General features: G+C 52.0%; 1 protein-coding gene across 1 annotated transcript; it reads right to left on the bottom strand.

Annotated features, from left to right (window-relative positions):
• Positions 1-1,239: 1,239 nt before the first annotated feature.
• Positions 1,240-11,507, bottom strand: SHOX (SHOX homeobox). The gene is made up of 5 exons (XM_063350056.1): positions 11,075-11,507; positions 7,515-7,723; positions 3,155-3,212; positions 2,954-3,042; positions 1,240-1,485 (listed from the first exon to the last, which is right to left on the bottom strand). The coding sequence occupies exons 1-5, from the start codon at positions 11,346-11,348 to the stop codon at positions 1,240-1,242; spliced, it is 876 nt and encodes a 291-aa protein (XP_063206126.1). The 5' UTR covers positions 11,349-11,507.
• Positions 11,508-22,896: the final 11,389 nt, after the last annotated feature.

Below are 22,896 nucleotides of genomic sequence, written 5' to 3'. Positions count from 1 at the left end.
GCACAATGCATCTCAATGAGTTCAGGTGATTCTGGCAAAACAGGTGCATTTCTTATTGTTCCCATCTTTCAAGTTATCACTAATGATTAGTAAATTCTAGTCTCTCTCTTTTTCTCCTTTCAAATGACATAGCCATTTGAGACGCACATTTTTTTGTTATTGCTGCTTTTCTTTTTTTTTTTAGGAAAGAAAAGGAAAAAAAAAAAAAACCAAAACTGCCTTGCCTCAGATCTGAAATTCCACATTTAAATTCAAACCAGTTCTGCAGCAGCAGCTCCTCAGTGATGGAAGAGATTCATGGCAGTGAAATAATACTGTTGGCAACAAAGAAATGTCATCTTTAATGGAGACCAGCCCCAAGGATTTATTATTTATTATTATTACTATTTGTTTTGTTTAGTTTCGTTCTAATATATTTCTGATCTTCAAAACGTGTTTAGTTAGACACATGCACAAGGTAGCAAAACTGACAGCAGCAGATGACGTTATGCTGGAGCGATCACTTTTGCCAGGGTCAAAAATCCAAAGCGTCCCCAAATGTTCACAGATTAACATAATTTAGAGATCGTTTCCTTCCTTTTTTTTTTTTTTTCTCTCTCTCTCTCTCTTTCTTTTTGTGTTGGGTTGGTTGGATGGTGGGTTTGTGTTTGGTTTTTTTTTTAAAAACAAAACAAAAAAATTCTCCTTTCTCTCTCCTCCCACCTACTTTATCCTCCGCAGAAGTCTCTGATTCGTGGGGTGCGTGTTCGGGGTGCGGGTGCCCACGCGTGGGGGGGCCGGGCGCCCTCGCCCCGCGGCGGGCGAGTCCCCGCCGCGCCACGCAGCGCCAACGGCCGCCCAACGGCCTCCCCTCTTCGCCCGGCGAGTCTCTGGCGGCGGGGGCTGGGGGGGGGAGTGGGGTGTGGAGGGCGGGAGGGCGAGGAAAGCGGCGGGTAGCGGCTGCCGCCGAGCGCTCGCAAGCCTTGGGTGAGGGGAAAGAAGTAAAAATAAAAAAAAAAAAAAATAAAAATAACTTTAAAAAAAAAGGGGGGGGAGAAGGCGGCAGGGAAAAAGGGGAGAAGGCCGCCGAGGAGGAGGAGGAGAAGGAGGAAGAGCGAGGGGGGGGAGGCAGTGCGGCGGTCCGTGCGGGGCACGCACACACACACACGCCCGCCGCGGGCACCCGGAGCGGGGTGGGATGGGGTGGGTTGTGGCGGGGAGCGGGGGGAAAGGGGGCGGGGGGGGCTTGTGTGAAGCCTGTCAGAGCCCCAGGGCCTCGGCGTGCTTGCGGGCCTTCAGCCGCAGGTCGGCGATGCTGGAGTTCTTGCTGTTGCTCTTGGCGGCGGCGGCCACCACGGCGGCGGCGGAGGCGGACTCGGCCAGGGAGGCGATGGGCAGCCCGAAGGGGGGCGGCGGGAACATCAGGTAGGGCGCGTGGGCCGCCAGGTGCGGGTGCAGGTGCGGGTGCGCGTGGGCCACGCCCTCCAGCTGCAGCTGCGCCTGGACCTGGGGCGGCAGGGACGCGGCGTCACACACACACCCCCGACACACAGTCCCACCCCCCCCCACCCCGGACGCGGAACCGGCCCCCCCACACGCACCCACGGACGCTCCCCCCGCCGCCTCGACCCTTCCCGGGAGCAAAGAGCAACTTGTGACCGCAGTTTCTTCCCCCTCCCCCAAGACCTCTCACACAGCGCAGCAAATCTCCGCTCCGCACTCACCCTCCCGAGGCACAGGGACACGCTTAACCCTCCTCATATTTGGGGGTTTTTTTAATAAAATAAATAAATAAATAAAAATATGCGGCCCAACGCACGGGCGCCAACAAGTGCTAAATAGCTAATTTTTTTCATGGGTTTTTTTTTTTTTTTTAGGGATGTTTATTTATACCTTGCTAAAAACTCTTTGGCCGCCGAGTCCCTTATATACCGGGTCGGTGTTTGCTTTGGAGCTTTCTCGACCTACACAAACACGTTGGGGTTGACTGAGAGATTTCAGCTCCGGGTAGGTTCGGGGAGAGGGGTGTGGAGGGGGGGAGTTTATTTATGTATTTAATTATTTTTGGTCCAAATATGTCTTTTAAAAATCAATACAATCAATCTGTCAGCTCCACGTGTCTCCAAGACGGAGAACGTGGTGGAGGGTCCCTTTGGGCTGGGAAAAAATCGATTCCCCGATTAATTGACCAAAAAAAAAAAAAAAAAGGGTGGGGGGAAGTTACAAGCGGCGGCGAGGGGTGGCTGGAAGCGGGGCGGAATTTCATTCCCCCTCGTCCCGGTTTTCCCCGGGGGCCTGAGCCTCGCTGGGACAAGGACCCCAGCAGGCTACCTGCGCTCCGCTAGCCCCGGTCCCGGCGGGCCGGCACGGCGGCAGCGCCCCGGGGCGAAGCCTCCCCACCTCCGGGGCGGCCGCCTCCGTCGGAAAAAGGCCAGGCCTCGACATCCCGCCTGAGGAGGAGGGGGAGAACGACGGGGCAAGAGCCCACGTAGGTTTTTTTTCCTCCCCTCGTGGTTTCGCCCACGGGGTGGGAGACATGGCGGGGACCGAAGGGCGGATGGGGACCGGGCCCGCTCCATCCCCGCACTTGCCCGGGCGCCCCCCCCGGCCCGGGAAGGCGAGGCGCCCCCGGGAGGCCAGCCTGCCTTTGCCACGTCTGCCGGCGGCCACGGGGCCGTGTGCCAGCCCATCCATCGCAAGGCGGGGGGGGGGCGGAAGGGGGGCTGCCCGTAGCACCGGCGGCGCCCCTCGGGGCCGCGGGACCCCCCCGCTCGGCCCCCCTCCCCGGGCCCGAGGGGCGCTGAGCTCCTTGCAGCCGGGCGGGGGCTCCTTCACGAAGTTTTACAGCCTGTTTTTAATACGTGCCAACTTCTATATAAATGGCACTTGTAAACGTGTCCGGCTTCCTCCCGAAGCAAACGAAAGGGGGTCGGAGCTTGACGGGGGAAAGGCAAATAAAACCGGAGCTAACTACCTGTTGGAAAGGCATCCTCAGGGCTCCCATATTCACATAGGGGGCCACTCTGCAGGCGTCTAAATGGCTGGCGGTTCCCAGGATCACACCTGCGGGGAGAGACAAGGCCGGGTGAGCAGCGAAAGAGCCGCGGGGCTCCGCGGCCGTGTGTCCCACACACGGACACACACTCCCCCCGACCGTCCCGCACCGCTTACCCACCTTTGTGCATCTGGTTTTCCTGCTTTCGGCACTTTGCTCTCCTGTTCTGGAACCAGACCTGTGAAAAGAAAACGCAAACAAAAACAACAAAAAAAAACCCAATAGCAACAACAAAAAAATGGAGGTAGACCAGGCAGCCGCTAAGAAAGCGGGTTATCTGAGGGGCGAGGGATGCAGGGTGGGGGTCTCCGCACAACTTTGCTGAGGTCTCTCCTGCGGAGCAGCCGAGGGGGAGAGCTCAGCCCCGGGCGGAAAGAGCCCCTCCATGTGCTGTGGAGGGGCTGTTTTTTGGAAGGGAGGGGGGTCCTGCTCTTTGGTGTGGTTTCTCAGCGGGAGCTGAACCAAGGAGAGCAGAGGTGCCCGGGGAGCCGGCCGCTTCGCACCGAGGTCCCCGTGTCCCCTGGGGTAGGCAGTGGCGGTCCTTGTGCCACCCGTCTGGAGGGAGGGGATGCTCCCAGAAACACTTAAACTAAGGCCACAGGCAGGCCATGGGGGACCCTCGCTCCCTTTCCAGTCAACACCTCAAACATGCCGGGGACAGCCAGCGTGGGCTAGGTCAGACTCCGGGGCCTGGCCCCGTCTGCTCCCTCCCGACCTCAGAGAAGATGCGAGGTCTTGAACTTGCACAAAGGGGCTGAATCATTCGCCGTTCCCCAAACGTTAAAAGAAAACAAAACCCGCTTGTGTAGACTTCTGGACAGACAAGAGCAACATCTTTCCAGGCTGAGATGTCAAGAAGTGCTTATAGCCCCTACCCGAGAAACGCCTGTAATCCAATAATCCTGCCCCAATCCCAGCCGTTCTGATTCAAACAAGCGCAGAACTTGGAGTTGCCGCTGCGCCTCCCCTGCCTCTTTTCCAGGGGCATTTCAGCCCTTCATCACTTCTCCTCTTCCGAGGTGCTTGGCTTAGCAGCTCTCCCCACGGGATCGTCAGGGGCACGGCCCAAAATATTTTGCGGACCCTTCTCCTTACACCAAAACCTACCGAATACGGACAAACATTGACTTTCACCTCTGATAAAATCTTGGAGCTAAGTAAACACCTACAACCTTTGATGTTCTTGCACTTGCCAAGAGATCATACGGTTAATTAATACTAACTGCACTTCCTACATCAAATTTTCCCTTCAAGCTTTCTTCAATTGCCTTAATGATGGTCATTTACAACGGAGTAATTAGTGCAAAGAAAGGCTTCCAAAGGCATTAATTACCTCGGGTACCTCAGTGATTTTCTTGAGTAGGAATTGGCCTTCTCCGATTTGGAGCACCATTTTTCCTGCCCAGGGTGGCCGGGGCGAGGGGGACGAGGAGCTGGCGGCGGGGTACTACGGGTACGGACCGACTGCCAGACCGACGGACCGACCGCTCCTGTCTCCGTCCCCCGCCCGTTTGTCGCTAGCGCAACCCTCCCCTCTCTAACCGGGCATGGCTGCCCTGGAACGCACAGCCACGGCACAAACCTGTATTTTTTTTTTTTCTCCCTACGATCAATACGCAAACATTAACAACATGCAACGCTTCTCCTTTTAACCGGGCCGTTAGGGATTATGTATATATATATTATTATTTTTTTAAATACGAACATGCAAAATATCATCGTGCTGTAGCGACAATAATGCTTTTTTTTTTTTTTTCTTTTTTACGTTTGTAAATCCTTGCAGGAAATCTCCTTGTTGTGTGTCTTCCCCACGTTCTCCCCCACCCCCCAAAGGAGTATAAATTGTCAGGAGGAATTTAAGCAGCGTTTAAACAACTTCTCTTGCAAATCAGAACATCTTTCAAACAGAAATTATATTTAAATCTGGAAAACGAAGTGCACTTTCCCTTTAGCTATGAAAAAATAAGGTTATGAGGAATAAAAGTGATGAATTAGCCACTGCGTTAAGCGATAATAAATCAGGCTTGGTGTGATTCACGATCAATTCCAATTAGTCATGAATATGCTAAGTAAAGCACAGTACACTGTTTTAGACAGTTATTTCTTCATTAAGGATCACTCAGTGATTTCTTTCACAAATGCTCTAATCTGATTTCCTTTTGATTTCCATTAGAGACAGTGAATAATGACATTTAATTTAGCCCTGCACCATAAACCCAAAGATATTTGTTGTAATTGAATTACTGCCTGCTCCTCACTATGGTCTCATAACTTTCAATTATAACCCTGACAGCTGGGTGATATGAGTTTCCAGTACAACACTAAAAATAAAAGGTTAATAAGGACTAGCTACCATAGGAGCTTCAATTTATTTACAGCAAATTTCCACACTAAATTGAAACTATATCCTTTAACAGCAAGGGACAAGCGGTTCAGATAGGAACTAGAGAACAATTCCGAAAGTATTAAAAAAAACCCACCTTTCCCTTTTCCCCCTTTCTCCGTCTTTTTTCCCACTTCAGTTTCGTGATGGATACCAAGCTCTCTGCTTATTTCCTAATTAATTATCCATTTCTCCTCTTTTCCCTCTTGATATTACTTTTATTTCTAACCTTGTGTTCATTCAAACCTCTTTTGTAAGATTATTGCATTTATTAATTTTTTTATCTCTCTCATAATCTCTGCCTGAATCAGTATCTTTTTTTTTTTTTTTTTTTTTTTGGTGTGCAGTTTTAAGATCCGTGAGCACTTGAAGCACCAATTTTCCTGTAACTATGAACATCCTGTTAAGGTGCTGCTCAGTAATAAAGTACTTGAAAGAAAGAGTGCAGAATTCAATTACAAGTAATTTATTTTTATAGAAACAGTACATCAAGGCCTTGGAAAGATATTACAGAGCCCAAGTAAGAAGATCTGGGAAGATGACATAAGAGTTGATGTCCCCTTCAGCAAAAGTTTAATCTTTTCATTAATTTATATGGTGTGGTTAGATCAATCTTCCAGGAGAAAGTAGGCCAGCAGCACTGTGAACCCCTGCAATATCCCCTGCAACCGCCCTTTCTAAGGCGTGCGCCCGGCGCATCCCTCGCCCTGCTCGGTTTATACCGAGAGCGGCAGGAGCTGAGGAGAGAAAAGAGCCTTTATAAAGACAACAAAACAAGAAAAAAAAAAAAACCAAACAAAAAAACAACCTAGCTACTCTATTTGTTTCGGGGAATGCCTCCGGGAGGCAGTTGTTTAAAGCCAGATAGTCGCTTACTCAGGCAAAGTGTTGCTGAGCGGGTCCGGGGGGAGCGGGATCCGCCGTGGGTCGCGCTTAAGGAGGGGGACAAGGCGAGTCCTGTCCCCACGCCATCTCGGGGGGGTGTTTTTTGTCTTCCCGCTGTGCCCTGGGGTTAAGGGGAGGCACGGAGGCGACCGGCTATGCCCACATAGTCAAATCCGCATCTCTGTGTACTCACGCGTGCACACGTATAGACGGCTATAATACATATGCATGCTCGTCTCTTATCTCCAGGGTGTGAAGGCGTTGGTTTGGTGACTTTTTCTTCTTGGGGCTTGGGTCTGTTAGGCGAAGCAGGGAGTTATAACCCAAGAAGAGATCTCCTTCAGGTTTCTCCCGCTCTAGGCCTGCTCAGAGAGCCACAGGTTGATTTTACTAATTATTTCCAGGGTTCCTTTTTCATACGACATCTGTTTTGGGGAGGCATTCCCTAGCTGGCTTAAGGGGGAGTATTTTTCCCTTCAACAAACCGAAAATCGAATTTTAAAATAATCGATGTGGAGCCACCCAAACAGACGGCTCCGATGGCCCCAGAACTACAGCAACCGGACCTATTCTCAAGGTTTTGAAGGCTAATTGGTATTTAGCTGTATCTGAAGCGGGCTGGGAGGGACAAGGGGGGGAGACTCCACCAGATGGGGTACCATGCATTCATACGCTTGCTGCGCGAATCACAGCGGGCACCTTTCCCCCGGCTCTGGCTAATCCCGTCCCTCAGCACCCAAACCCTCTACTCTTATTCACGGCGATTGTTTTCTGGGCTTTTTATTTAATTTTTTTTTTCCATAAAGGCCCCATTAAAGAAAGAGGGGGAGGAAAATGAGGATTAAGGGAGAGTTAATGGCACGTTTGCAAGGAAAAAACACAATAATTAAAAAAAAATTAGCGAGCTGCTCAGTTATTAACGACTTGTCAACGCTATCGCCACCACCCCCACCACCCCCCTCCTGCCCAAAAAAAACCAAAAAAACAGAAAAAAACGCCTTCCTAGGAAATGCAAGGCACGGGCAGATATTCCCAGAGCAGAATTACTGTTTGGCAGGACAGGTACAGCGGAGTTGCAAACAGCTTCCCCATCACACGTGTCGCCTCTGCCTTCACCTCCCCGCTTTGGATGAAACGGGGCACTGTGCTAGGATCCGCTGGCAGTTAGGAAGTGAGGTGAGGACGTTTCCAGGAACAGAGCCTTTCTCTTACCTGAACCCTAGCTTCAGACAGTCCCAGCCTCTGGCTTAGTTCCTCCCTCATGAAGGCATCCGGATAGTGAGTCTCATCAAAAAGTCTTTCCAGCTCATTCAGCTGCTCTAGTGTGAAATTGGTTCTGCTTCTCCTTTGTTTGAGCTTGGTCTGTCCATCTTCATCTTCTGACTTCACATCTTCCCTCTTCTCTTTGCACTCGTAGATCCCTGCCGGGAGGGGGAAGGGGAAAACGACACTGAGCCTCCCCTCGCACCTCTCCGAAGTTTCTCTCCGCAGAGAGAGGTCTCCCCTCTCCCCTCTCTTCTTCCCCAAACTCTGCGCAACCTGTGGGGGGCAATCGGCGGGCGGGAGAGGGGTCCCTGGACTGGCCCCGACGGGCCGGAGGGGGCGAGCGGGGCCGGGGGGCACCGTGTCGGGCTGAGCCGCGTTGCCAGCTCCGCGCCGGGCAGGGGACAGCTCGCCGGCCGGAGGGAGGGATGGAGGGAGCCGCGCTGCCTTGCCTGGCTAATGCCCCATCAGAAAAAAAAAACCTATATAGATAAATATAATTTTATTTTCTTTCCAGGGTGAGGAGGAAGCCGTGCCGCCAGTTGGCATGGGCAGTTCGGGGAAGGGGCTGGTGGGAAAACCGCTGGCCCCCCGATACCTCCAGGCGGTGGGAATAGGCGGGTGAAGGGGGTTTCTCCCTTGCCGTTTTCTCTCAAAGTAAAGAGGGTTATGAAAGAAGCTCCCCACTGCTGTCATGGTGAAGCCACGGTGGAAATATTTGCCTCGTAAAAGAAACTTTCCATGGGCCTGAGACCTAAACCGTCCGTCTCTCTCCCCCTTATCACCCCTCCTTCCCCCAAAATACCTGCCGGCGGGTCGAAACCCCCCTGGCATCGGGCCTGCACGGCCCTGCGCGGGGGAGCGGACTCCGGGACCATGGGTGGCCTCCCAGCCCCTCCAAAACAGCAGACACCACCACCCCCCCCGCCCCCCAAACCAGTCCTCATGAAGCCCAAGAGGGCTCGGGGCGAGCTTGCGATCGGAGGCAGCCGCTGCTGTGGGCGCTTGTCCCGGGCAGAGGGGAGGAGGGCTGGGGAGGCAGCGGGGGAAAACAGCTGTCCTTTTTTGTTTTGGGGTGGCGGTGGGGATTTCTTCTGCTTTGGCAAATTATCTTTCTTTCCTTTTTTTTTTTTTGTTTCCTTTCCCCCTCCCTTTTCCTTAATGCCGGGCGGCCTAACGGACCGACCCTCTTTTAAATGCGGCTTAACGAAAAGAGGAGAGGTGCTGGAGCAGGGGCCACCTCTGGAAGCTGAGCCGGTTCCCCGCGACCCCCCCGCCTGCCCGGGCCGCGCATCCCGGAGTCCCGGGACGAGCCCGCTCCGGCTGCCTCCTTTGTGCTGCTTCACCTTCTGGGGGGTGGGAAGCCACATCTGCAGATTAAATCCGTTTTCCCTTACCAAATGCACACGTGTTATATATACATATATATGTATGTATACACACATGCAAATGTGCGCGTGCACGTATATATATTAACCTATATACTTGGGGGCATCCCAAAATGCAAATGACTAACTGCAAATCGTAAGTTAACTGAACGTAATAAAGCGTCCTGAACTGCATCTGTGCTTAAGTAAGGCGGGGACCCAAAGCGAAGCGCTCGTTTTCACTTCCAAAATGAAAACTGTCCCTGGCCGTAACCGCTCCTCCGGGCTCCCCGTCTCCGTCTCCGGGCTGGATATTGGCTGCATAAAACTTTGGGAAGGGTCTGACCTCCGGAGGCGGAGGCGGCGGGGGGGGAGGGGGGGGAGCTGTTCGCTCGTTGGTTTCAATGGCGTTTTGTTCGCATTTCTCCAGTAAGGGGAACCCCTAGGAAAAGACGAGGGTGCTAACCCAGGAAATGCCTAGGGAAAATTAGGCGCATTCAAAAGCTCTGTTTTCTTTCGGAGATACGAGGCTACAGCATGTCCGTGATAGGTATAAAATATTAACTAGCATATCGGTGGGACTGAAATCACACGCCGGAATCAGTTGAAATTAGACTGAAACCTGGCATGAATTTAAACTGTCACAAGCATCTCAGCTCTTTCCAACTCCTCCCTTCCATCCCCACCCCCAGCTCTTCTCCATAGATTAGATTAGCTAAACGTACAAGCCAAAATTTCGATACACAGGGAAAAGGGAGAGTAGTAGAGATATTTTTTTTTCGTTCGTTCGCATTATAATTTTTTTTATTTAGGTTTTATTTAATTTTTTTTCCTGGAGCATGCCCGGCTTTCATTTTTTAAAACCATCTCCTGCGCGAATGATTCCTCTAAACTGAACCCTCTCGTTTTGCAATCTCTCGACCAGAGAAGGAAAATCAGCAGTGCCGAGTGGTACTGGCTTGTGCAGAAATACGGGTACCCGAATATGTGGTTACACCCCGTCCTTCAGTTTGGGGAGGGGGTGGAAGAGAGGAGGATATTAAATAAGCGTTTGGGCTGTAAATTAAATTGCCTTTCGCCCAATGTTATATTAAACAAGATCAAACAGTAGGAAACAGCTGAAAGACTGGTTGTTGTTCCCCAACCTATTAACCGTTTTTTATTACCCCAAGCTAGCCAGTAGCTCCCCAAGCAGGTCCACCTGTCTAACTTGCCTAGAGACACTTTCTCAACTTCCTAATCCCCCCGCCCTTTTTATTCTCTCCTTCCCCTGCGAGGCCGTGCGGGATTTTTAGCTTGCTTGGTTTAAAAATTATTTTTTAATTTGAATTTCTTTCACGCTATGAGAAGGAATGGCGTTTTACCCCTCTGCCGGGGGTCCCCGCAGCCCGGGGGGAGGCGGTACTGCCCCGGCCCAGGTGAGAAGGGCAGGCAGGGGACCGAGGGACCGGGCGACAGGGCCGGCCGGTGCCTCTCTCCGCAGGGATGCTCCGTCTCACCCGGGCCCGGGCAGCTCCCCCGCAGCCAGGCTCCTCTCCTCCTCCTCCTCCTCCTCGCCGGCCGCAGCCTCTGGCTAGGACAGGCTGACCAACACAAGACAAAATGTCCAGGGAGAGCCCTCTCCACATCCAGCTTTCTCCCAGCAGAAGCAGCAGCATCCTGGCGGCCCGGAAGCAGGAAGAACAGGTCTCCTGAGGCGTTAAAACTCCCCGGACAAGGTTTCCTCGTACAAAAATACACAGATAGACAAAAATGTCTGACGTCCTGCGCTGCCCCCTTCCCCCGGGCGAGTGAACGCCTAACGCACCGGATCGATCTGGGATGTGAACGGGGAGTGAGAGGGGAGTGGGGGGGGCGGGGGGGAGAGGACCGAAGTTGCGACTTATTTTGCACGGCTATGTTCACGATAGGCATGCAGGCATGTGTGTTTCTAAAGCGTTATGTTCCCGCCGCTGCGGGAGGAAGGCGGCCGGAGGAGGGAGGCAGGATGCGGGAGGCGAACCCGCTCGCCCCGCCGGGGCCGGGGCCGGGGCGGCGGTGTCCGGCTTGTCCCCCGCTGCGGAGCGCCGGGGGGCGGCCGGAGAGGGGGCCGGGGTTGGCGGCGAGGGGCGCGGGGCGGAGGGCGGCCAGCCCCGCTCTTACCTTCCGCCGTCCTGCCCGTGCTGAACTCCTTCAGTTTGTCCTTGTCGCTCTCTACGTGGTCTTTGAAAAGATGCACCGGGCAATGGTTGCTGCTCTCGGTCATGTCCTGCAGGTTAGAGTCAGAGTTTCCAAGCTCCCTAGAGCGAGCCAACCCACTCTCCAAAACTTCCCTGTACGTGATCGTCTCCTTCTTGTTGCTGCTGCCACTGCCGCTGCTGCTCTCTTTGCTTTTCTGGTCAAAAGATTTGGATACAAAAGCCGTAAGTTCTTCCATGGCTGCCCGGTGATCTTATCCACAGAGATCCACTTGTTTTCAGTCGGAGATGTGGCCGTCCTCCGCACGCTGTTTTTGCACGTAGAAGATGGGCTGTATAGGGTTAGATCACTCCTGCTGTTATTTATGCCTTTCAATTTGAGATCACACTATTTATACATGGCTACCTCAGCCCAACCCCCAGCTCTCCCTGTCTCCAGCAATTACTGACTGCTCCATAGTCGCAGGCGGACTCCTAGCAGCTATCTCCCCCACCTCAGTCCAGCAATTGGCTTTCTTTTCATTTCATCACTCTTTGGCATCTTTGCACCTTGATTTAGGGAGGCAAAAGCGAAAAAGAGGGGGAGAGAGAGGGAGGGAGAGGAATAAAAGGGAGGGGGGGGGGGGAAGAGGAAAACATGAAAATAGGTGTCTGCATTCTGTAAATGGGTTGCAGAAATGAAAGTCGAGGAAGACTTAATTGATTGTAAGGACATCCTGTGCGTGGCAACACTGTGAGTAAAAACGGACCCACAGCTAATCAAATAACTGTGCTCCTGCAATTAAATGTATCGCTGTCAAGAGGAAAAGAAAATGAGTGTTCAATAAAAAAAGGTAATGAATAAAAAGCCGGAGATGTGCATTTGTTGTACTCATTGGAAATTCTACCTGATTTGCTATTTAGCTAATTTCGCTTAATTAAATGGTCAAAATAATCGGCGAACCAAAAATGCTGTTTTGAAAGTGTTGCCTGTTCTGGCGGGTGGGTGGGTGCGCGGAGGGGGACGTGTGCTGCAGTTAAACAAGTTGCGAGGTGTCTCGGAGATCCGTGTCGGTGTGTTCGGAGGATTTGGAGGGGATTGCTTGGATAGGGGTGGTGTTGGTGGTTATTCATAGGTAGGGGGGCTCTCCAGATGCGTGTAAACATTGCAGGGTCTGTTTTCTTGTTTACTGTTATTATGCCGTGTGAAGATACTGTTGGGGAAAATTAAAATCTAAAATGTTTCTTTGGATGTAGAGCTACCCCGCTGCGTGCAGTAGAGGGGTAATTTGTTAACCCGAGAGTCTTTACACGACAAATAGAACATTAAATCGTCTGTCTCTTTTTTTTTTTTTTTTTTTTTTATTATTTCCCCAACGAAACATATCCTGCCGGATTTAAGATAGGACTGGCAATAATTTCCCCACCTTGTTCTTGGTAGGCTGCTGTTATTTTTGTTGTAGTCGCGGAATAATTATTATTCTGGGCGCTTGAATAGCTGCCTGAAATTCATCTCCAGATAACAGCGCCGGCATTTCTAGCGCCTCTCCGCACCATTTGATCCGCAAGCGGAGCCGATTTTCCAGCTATTTATTTCTATCTCGTCTCCTCGGGCTCCTTCGCGAAGGGTTATTTGGTATTTGGAGGAATTTTGTCTTCTGGTCGTTTGGCTTTTTACGTCCTTCTCATTCCCTTGCCTCGAGTTTGAGATAATCAGAGCCCATCATCACGCCACCCTCTGCTCTGAACCGCAACCAAAGGAGGCTCCTCGCTGGAGCAAGGGGCCATTGTTTCTTTTCCGGGGGAGCATGGGACTGCTCTGAAAATTAGCAGGACATTAAAACTCTAAAAATACGTTTAATTAATCCAAAGGTGCCCCCAGCACCAGAGTTAACACCTCCACAGGAGGAGGGGAAAAAATAATAATCGAGGAAGCAATTAATAAAGGGCTTTTAAAAAAAAATCAATCTCCCCCTGTGCGAGTTTAAAATGATTATCTAGGGGACAAGGATTGATCATTTGATCTCGGCACTGCGGATATCCCTGACATTTATTATATTGTTGTGTCTCGGTGGCATCCTTCCTCCAGAGTTCATTTAACAAGTGAGGGAGCCGAGGAAGCCTTACAACTTAACAAACAGGTCTTGTCATCGCAAACGCCAATCAAATCCGAGGCTCTAATGTATATCACACGGCACCACATAAATAATAAAGGCAAAGGATAGACGTGGAAGTAACGCATGGCTAAGAAAAAGATTCCGGCACGACACGCTGCTTGTGCCTCCCTCACGCAGCCTGTCTGTGTAAGGGCTCACGGTGGACTGCTACACAGGCTGGTGCCGCGGTGCCAGGGTGTCACGGAGCCACGCACACGCGGGGACACGGGCTCCAGCGGGGCTGTGCCGGGGCTGAGCCGCCGCCGGGGAAACTTTCCCCAGCCCTCGGCTCGACCGGCATCCATCCATCCATCCATCCATCCATCCATCCATCCATCCATCCATCCACCCCCCCCCCCCCACGCCCGCCGCCCCCGCCGTGCCCAGCCTCCCTCGCAGCAAACAGCAAAGAAGGATAAATATTTACTAACTCCGCTTCCCCAGCCCCGGTGCGGCACGGTGCGCTATGGCTTCCCCGAGCTGCCGGAGTTTGCACCCCCTCCCCTGGATCCCCCCCACCCCCTCTGTTCCCCCCCCGCAACCCGCGCCCCCGTCCCGCTCCCCTCCCCGCGGCTCCCTCCCCTCTCCCAGCCCCACGCGGGGCCGCGCTTCTCCCAGAGACCCCCCCCGGGCCCCTCCTGCCACCGACCGGGGCTCCTGCCCCCGAGGACAGGGACAAATCCAAGCCCCCTTAAAACTGCGGGGGAAAAAGCCCTGTTGCCTCGCCCCCAGCCCCATCCCGCCCTCTCTCCCCGCTTCCCGGCAGCGCGGGGGCGCCCGGTGGGAAAGCCGTTTCCCCCCCCCCGCCCTGTTCCCGCACCCGCGGGGCGCAGCTCTGCCCGGGGCGAGCCACCGGGCGCGCAAATCGGGCGGCAATCCGCGGCCCACCGCCACTCGCCACCCCCGACGGCAGCGGGGAGGCCGGCGGGTGGCAGCCCTTGAGACGGGGGGGAACTTGCCTCAGACTCGCTCCGCAAGCGAAAAGCGAAACAAAGCACCGGAAAGGGAAAGGGACAAAAAGAGGGAAATAATTTATAAAAAAAAAAAAAAAAAAAAAAAAGAAGCGGTGCAAGTCTCAACCCTCCCCGGGAATCCCCACGCCGCGGATCCCCGCGGGGGGTGCGGGCAGCCCCGTGGGCGCGCACGGCCTCACTGCGCCCTCCGCGCAGCGCGGAGCTTTGCGGGGAATGGGGGCCTGCCCCGACCAGACCCGTCCCGTCCCGTCCCAGTGGGGCGGCGGGAGCGGGGGGAGGCGGGGAGCCCCTCCGAGCCCCCCCGCAGGCCGCGGCCGTGCGGGCACCTCGGGCAACGTGGTGCGGGTGTGGGCAAAGAGGTGTGTTGCGGGGCGGGGGGGACACTTTTGACCCCGCTACAAACTTTGTCAGCGGGTTCAGAGGGGAATTACGCTTATTGCTGCTCCCGGTAACGGGCTGGAGGGATGGAGGGATGGAGGGATGGAGGGAAGGAGCTGCCGTCCAAACCCCATTCCCTTGCAGGCACGGAGCTCCTGCGACCCTGTCGCAAAACTAAGAAGTCACCAGCGCCCCTCAGAGCTGCCCCCGGCTCCTCTCGGCACCCCGGGTAGCCCTTTCCCGCGGAACAAGCCACCCCGCTCTCCCTGACACCCCCCCACCACTCCCCCCCAATCCTTTGCAGGACCGGGCATAATCGACATGCTGAGGGCTCCCCTGGCAGCACGGCCTCCCGGGTCACCTGCGTGGCACTCTGACCCCAAATCTTTCTCCTCCTCCTCCCTCCCCACCGTCCCGGCTGCAGCCGGGAGTCGGTGTCCGGCCCCGGGTGCTCAAACCCGGGCGGGAACGAGCGGGGCGGGAGTGCGAGGGGACATTTGGGAACAGGGAATCTCTCCCTGTCGGGGAACAGCCCCGGACCAGCTACCGCAGAAGAGCGTTTATTTAGCGTGGTGTCAATACGTGGGCGATTTTTTTTTTTTATTCCGCTTTCCAAGGGACCTCTTGGCCATTTGGGTTTTTCTTTTTTCTCCGAGTTGAGTGAGAGGAATAATTATGAATGAGTTTAAGCGTTGCATTAGCTTTAAGCATTTCCAAGGCAAAGTATTGGATTTCATATTTATAAGAGGAATTTACATTTGTACGTTGACTCATGGTATGACGTAGGGCGAAACCGATTTCCTCCCTCCCCACGCTTCTGCTTATTTTGGTCGAAATGGGGCAAATAAGCAAACGGAAAAATCGTCGTTTTAATCCACGCTTTACTAAGCGCTGACCCGAAGAGCAAGATTTTGTTGAGTAGATAACTGAGTCCTCTCTCTCCATTTCCATCTCTCCCTCCCTCCCTCCTTCCCTCCCTCTTTCCCTCCCTCTCTCTCTCTCGTGATTAATTCAGAGACTGTAATCATGGACATTGTACATCAAACCTTTCTGCTCACGCTACAGACTCCTGCAGATTTTTATTGGTTTACATGAAAGCGAGTAAACATATTTCAGAGGATGCCCTTTCAATCTGGCTCCATTTCCACAGCACATAATTCCAAGGACAATTTGTTTTAATAATAAGAATGGATGCAGTGTTAATGGTTTTCAATTTGTGTTAAAAAAAAAAAAACATTAAATATTTATAAGTATCGATCGAGTGTTTCAGGATTTTACAGACGTCTTAACACATTTCATAGATGGGATTTTTTTTTTAATTTAGAAACCTGCGTCGTATTCTCTTTTATGCTGTTTATTGATTTAAGCAACATCCGTGTCTCAAATGAGAGACTAATAGATTTTCATTAAAATAGTCTCTCTTAATCCTGATTGTGAATGGATATGATTGATCCATCCAGCACACTACACATCTATAATATTAATAAAGGACATTATCATGGCAGGACTTGCTTTTCCGTCAGCAGGGCACTTTTTTTCCCCCCTCCTCGCAACCTTAAAGATTTATTTGGGGGCCGTAAAATGGCCCACAGGAGGGAAACGCATTGGGAAGAATACATTTTTATATTAGATTTTTTTTTTTTTTTGGTAGCTTCAGTGGAAAGATTTTTTTTTTTTTTTTTTTAAATCTACAAGCCGCTGGGGCAACATATGGTGAAAATTAAACTGTTTCCCCGCAAATCTAATCTTAAAACATTTATGTTGAGTTTTATTTTTAGAAAAACAGTTTTAAAGGAGAGGAAAACAATCTTGGATGAAAAGTAAAATAAAGAACATTTGAAAGGCTATAGTTTAAACTAACAATAGCCTGCTTCCCCGGCTGAGGCTGCTGGACGGGTATCGTACCTGATGAATATGTTACGAAGCGGTCGGGACAGGAGCGGCTACAGTAATTAATGGAGTGTGACAGAAATGCTAAGGGCTTAATTGTCTTTATTCCGACTTCTAGCAACGTAACCAAAGGGATACATTAACTCAATACAAAAACACACAAACGCTCGCCTCACTCCTACGCGGAGGCACATGCAAACACACACACACACACGCGCACACACACACACCCCCCGTCCCTTCTCCATCGCAATTATTTTTTAAAAAAGCTGCGTCTTTCCAGCAACATTAATTACTCATATATTAATTACAGGCAGCCTAGACGCGTTCAAAATCCTCATCTACTTTTACTTCTGTAAAATTAAACATTCACGTGGTGAATTACCATAAGCAATTGCTTTTGTGTGTAATTAATTACAGTTTAGCGGGCGAGCATAACGGGCGAGGAGCTCCCTTGATTTCAGTCGCCCTGGATAACTCGAGCGGAATTGGAAGAGTCTATCAAAAAAAGCGCAGAAAAAGAAGGGAAAAAAGTTCCGAGCTGTAAAGTTTGTACTGGTTTTAGCAACACAAAATACACACAGAGAGAATTGTTTGCCTCCTTCAGTAATGTGCGAGGGACGCTGCAATTTTGAACTCTGTAATAATGATTAATAAGTCAAAAGGGCATATTTTTCTTTTATGGTATGCAGCGCTCAAGGGAATATTCTGTGTATGTCTTTAAAACGAAGTAGGAATATTTACACACATGCACAGAGTTAGCAACAGCACCAAAGAAAGAAAGAAAGAAAAAAAAAAAGCAACCACGAATATTTCAGTGGACTATTACATTTTTTCAATTATTTCCCAATGAGTATTTCAATGAACTGTTACATTTTCCCAATTCACAGGGAAGATTTATGGGATTATTAAGATTTCTAGTGGAAATATTATACAGTGGAAGTTTATCGTCTCTCAGGGATTGTACACCATTTGATATCAATTTCCAGATGTTATGATCTTTTTCAGAAAATAATTGAGTATATTAACTTCTTTCCTACAGAAGACTATTTAGGGGGTTGTTTATTTATTTATTTATTTATTCTGTCAAGGGCACAGCTATCTCTCCCCCCCCACACACACACACTTTTCTCTTACCGTAATGAAATTGTTGAAACATTAGGGTAAACTTAAACCAGATAATAGTTTAATACTCAAGGGAAGGAATAATTAATTTGCGAGTTTATTACAAGCAGAAGCCCGTGGATTTACCTATGTATTTTTGTATAAGAACAAGGTACAGCCTGCCTATTTGGCTGCCCACGGCCGCGGGCAGAGCGGGAGGCGCGGTGGCCCTGGGTGGGTGCCGGAGCCCCCGCGGGGACCTGCGGGCGCCCCGCTGCCCCACGCTCCGCCGCAGCGGGCGTCAGCTCCGCCGCCACCCCACGGTTGAAAGCAAGTTGGAAACGACACGCGTGTTTTCCAAAAGGTCTTTCCCAGGTGGTCGCTCCCGGCGGTAGGTCCCTAAATCCCCGCCGACCCGGGGAGCGCGCACACGCGTGGACGCGCACACACGCAGACGGATCCGTGCACGCAGGCACGCGTGGACGGGCACAGCCCAGCCCTGCGAGCCCCCGCTCCGCGATGTGGCGGGGCCCAGCGGCAGCGGCGGGATGCCTCCCCCATCCCACCCCGCCTCGTCTCCGCCGGCCCCCCGCTCCCCCCGTGTCAGACGGGGCGGGATGCCGCCCGGCCCGGCCCGGCCCGGCCCGTCGAGGGGAGCGGGGCAGGGGGCAGCGGCGTCGTTAATGGCAGATTTGCAGCTGCGCCCAGAAGAAGCGCAGGGAGGACGCCCACCCTCGTCCCCGCTCCCCACTCGTGGAGGCTGCGGGTGGGCGAGGTGTGCCCGCCGGTCCCCGCTGCTGAGCTCCCACGGCGGGGGGGAAACCGGTGCGTGCCGCAGCGGCGGCTCCCCCGAGGAACGGTCGAGCCGCGTCGCCCCCCCCGGCCCCTGCTGAGATGTCGCCGCGGCCTTCGACGGGCATAGACACTCCCCCCGCCTTGGCCGCCGTCGGAAGGGTTGGGAGCGGCCAGAGCGAGATTTCACCCCAAAAAGCGATTAAGGGCTGCGGCGGGCTTCAGTGCCCCTGCATGGTGAAGTGGGGAGCGAGGGGGGGGGCTAACATTTCACAGGTTACCTCGCCTCGTGTTTATCGGGGTAGTTACGGGGGGGGGGGGAAGAAAAAAAAAGAGGTGGGGGAGAAGGAGAGAGAAAGAAAATCAACTTTAAGAGACTCTGGGTTTAAGTAACAGCCTTTGATATTTTGACAGTAAAATGGAAAACACTTAACAGGAGTCAAGTTTTGATGTCTGAGGCTGGCAGCGCCCCCTAAAATTATATTGTCTTGCCTGCTGCTTCAAATTGGACCCAGGACCTTATAACGTCTCTCCAGGTCTTTATCTGCAGCCTTTCTGATTGCAAAACCATAATTGTATCGTTTTACACCAGTCAACTAAGCAAGTGCCAGTGGAATAAAATCCACAAAGTGCACACACATACCAGCTCTCCGGCAAAAGCAGCCTGTTCTTTGCAAGTTGTAAAGGCCTGCAAATTAAATACCAATTACTGGAAGCCATAAAATGTTTTTTATTGCACGAAATCTACTTAAAACAGAAAAGAATAGTCGTTTTATTTTCGGGAGGGGGAGGAGGGAGGGGGGGCAGCTCACGAAGACATATATTGGCAGAGAAAGATTCTATACAGCGCCTGCACGGGGCCACAATGGAGACATTCTACCGCCGGCAGCAGGCAGGGCTCCCCCCACCGTGTTGTACAGAGGGGGGGTTATGCAGAGGTGCTTATGATAGGGATTATTGTAGGTGAGACTCGGAGAGGTGGGAAGCCCGGGAACAGTAGCTCAAGGTAGAAGCGAGTGAGTGGCGCAACCGAGTTATACGACAGCAGCCCGATGTGCTTTTAAGCCCTTTGCCAAATGAGGCTCTAAGGGGTCGGTGGCGAGAATAACATGGAGTGTGGGCTAGGGGGGTGTCTGCGAGGTAGCGCAAGTAGCAGCCTGGCCTCTCCGCCTTCCCCTGGCCTCTCTTCCTTCCCCTCTTTGGGGAAGAAGGGGTTACTGGCTTTCTACCTTGGGAGCATCATCGTGAAGAGGCTCCTAATTCCCTACTGTGCTCTCCAGCCCCTTTGGCGGGGGTAGCCCCCCTGGGAGACAGCCTGGGGGGGTGCAGCCAGACGTGTTCCCTGGGGTACCAGCCCCGCAGTAAGGCTGCCGTCCCCCCACGAACCTCCCCAGCTTTCTATGGAGCGAAACAACATCAGCAAACCTTGCGGCGGGAGGGATGTTTACCCAGAGGAGACACCGTCAGCTTTGCCTGAGCTCGGCTGCCCTTCACCGCAACGCAGCCCCCCACCTAGCACAGAAAAGGAAGAGTGGAAACAGTCAGAAAGCCATGCTCTGGCAGAGGAAATCCAGTGGGATAAGTGATATGACAAACTTCATTTAATACGCTCGAGCCCTTGAATTGTGCGTCGAAACCTCTCTCAGATACATGCATCCCACTCCTAATTTCCCTGGTGTTTCATTACTCCCGGAACATCCCGTCCTTGTGGTTTTCCCTTATATTGTGCCCGCGCTTCACCCTCAACGATGGGAACTGCCTGTGGATGGGACAGGACACAGCCCTGGGGAGCACCTACCAAGCACAGTGTGTCACGACACTTATGCTGACGGGGACTTGCGTTGTGCCTCTGTAAATAGGATTTGAAAAAGCGAGGTTTATTTTTTCCAATGACAGAGGCAATTTGAGGATTGCAAGCTTGTTTCTTAACATGACCCCATTCTAAGTGAACTAAATTCTCTGACTCACCAGAGCGTATTATACAGAGCCAGGCTGAGGCAACAAAGAGATCTTCCGAGCTAATTACCCGCAAGCGCGCAGGCTTTCTGTAGATGAATTGGATTTAGAAATGCTTGAAGACTAGACTTGACTAGACTTAGAAACACAGGGAAAACTGAAACTCTGCCATGTGTTCTACTGCCATTTCAAAGGTTTCCCGCTCTTGCCATGTGAAATCTCCAACTTTTGAAGCGGCCGATTTAAGCCGCCCCGCTGCTGCTTGTGCTGCGAGGAGAGCAAGGGCGCAGGCGGGGGCTCGGGGCTGCAGGTTACACACAGCCCCTTTGCCTGGCCCGGGGGAGCCGTCACCCCCAGAGCCTGTGCTGGCCTCCAAGGAGCCCTCTGGGACACCTGAGAAGTTGTGGGGCCACCCTCCAGCACCAGTGGGGCTGCTGCACCAGTGGGAAGGGTGATACCGGTGGGGTTGCTGGCACCAGAAGCAGCGAAGTGGAATATTTTCCTTCCTTTCCCCAAACTGGAGGGGCTTTGGGGCTTATTTTCGCAGCTGATACTCCTTTTTTTTTCTCGGTTGGGCTTTCCCCTCACCTCTGCCTCGCCAGTGGTTTTCCCCGGGGTTCGCTCACGAGGGCTCAGCTGCTCGGCAGCAAGGAGGCAGCCTTCAGAAATGGTTGGGTCTCCTGATATCAGCCCCAAGGAAACGGAGGCCCAGGGCTGACATCTGCAGGTCCCTCTGCTGCACTGGGTCCTCATTTAATGCCGAGCAAAGAAAAGCTGTGGGAAGGAAAAGGTTTAATGGCGTAGTAATGCTGCTCCTTTTGGGGCAGGGGGTGGGAGTCACTGTCAAAGAGAAAAGTGTTTATTCATTTGTTTTTCCTTAAAGAGGGGAATTCTGTCCTCGGCGCTGCTAAATAAGCAGGATTTAGGCGGCTGCATGCCCAAATCATGCCGGGCGCTCCCGTTTACGCCCCTCGCTGCGCGTCCACGTGCGCAAATATTCACCCATTGACGAGGCTGTGGGGGTTTCTGGTTTTGTTTAAAAATTGGCCGCCTGCAGCCTCCCCTTAGCTCCTCTGGGTACGCGTGAGCAGCTGTGGAGAGCTGCAAGGCTAGCCAACAGACCTTGTAGCCCCCACAGATGTCAATTAGTTTCTCTCGGGCTTCCTTTGGATACACTGGGGTCTTGAGACCTCCATGTGCTGACTTATTTGTAAAGCATGAGTTATTCACTAACTCCGTGTTATTAATTAGAAGATTATCAGCTCTCGGTGGTTCGCCTGCCTGCTGCAGGGAGGTTCCAAGGAAACCTTCGCATGGACCAGGCTCAAGGAGAGCGTCAATTGATTACTATGGTGGGACACTCCTGCTTTCTGCATTAAAGAGCAACTGGAGGGATATGAAAGGCCTCGGAGACCCTGAGTGCCTTTCCAGGCTTGGGTAACCCAGAAAGCAGCTTGCTGCAGCTGCGTCGCCGTGGGTTGGTGAGGGCTGGCCAGCTGCTCGTGGAGGCAAGCCCAGGGATGGGGGCCAAAGGTCTCGGGAAAACGTGCAAAGAGCCCGTCGTGGGCTGTAGTGGGGGGAAAAAAAACCCCAACCCTGCATAAATCCTTTTGGCAACTAGAAAAAGACAAGGAGCTGGGTGCTAAAAGCGCAAGGAGGAAGGGAACAGTTAAGTACATCGCCTCGAGACACCGCAGCTTTTTAAACTAGTTAAACTGACTGCGCTCCTCTGGGAGTCCCTTTTAGTGGAGGCAAAATTGAGTGCATCTTTAATTTGCCTAATTTTCTTCATCCTATATATTTTTGGATCCTCCCTGCGCTAATGAATCCTTGCTGTGTTCATGGGGAGTGAAACTTGTTAGTATTAGCAGAGGTCACCACCGCCTTTCTCCGAGCCATCACTGTCCTTCCCGCGACTCCATCAAGCATTCGGGAGGGTCGCGTCGGGGAAGGGGAAGGGTCAGCTCAACCCGCCTGGAGTTTCACCGCTTGCCTTTGAAAGGAGACACACTTTGATGTAAGGTGTGGCATCAAGCCTAATATATAGGTTTTTATATATATATATATATATAAAAAAGCTTTTGTACAGAAAAAAAAAGAAATCAGGCGGCCAGCTCTGCTGTAACATGAAAGTCGGTGCAGATAAAAACCACCAGTGAAAGCCAGAAGGAGAAGGGCTTGGGTGCAAAAGAGGGTTTGGTGATTATGCTGCCAAAGTCCAGGGAATATCTGGGGTTTGTGACTTGACAGAGACCTCTGGCTTTGCCATGGATTTCCCATGTCCTGTTGAGTCACTTTTAAATCTTTCTCTGCCTCAGTTTCCCACCTGCAATATGGGAATTACAAGACAATATTTTGCCTTCTCTTCATTTGTCTGCCTTATCTATGCATTCTATAAAATTTAGGGCATTGCTTCTATTTTTGTTGTGTCTACTGCTTGGCAGTTTCATGTTCCTTGGGACCCTTAGGCATTTTCCATAACACAGATAGTAAGTTTAACAGGTTCTCTATTTTTTTATTTTTTTCTTTTCTGCCTTTGGCCCCAAAGCTCATCCCAT

The sequence above is a fragment of the Chroicocephalus ridibundus genome, chromosome 1 (genome assembly GCF_963924245.1).
Source record: "Chroicocephalus ridibundus chromosome 1, bChrRid1.1, whole genome shotgun sequence".
NCBI classification, from domain to species: domain Eukaryota; kingdom Metazoa; phylum Chordata; class Aves; order Charadriiformes; family Laridae; genus Chroicocephalus; species Chroicocephalus ridibundus.
This window is presented reverse-complemented; position numbering and strand designations above follow the sequence as displayed.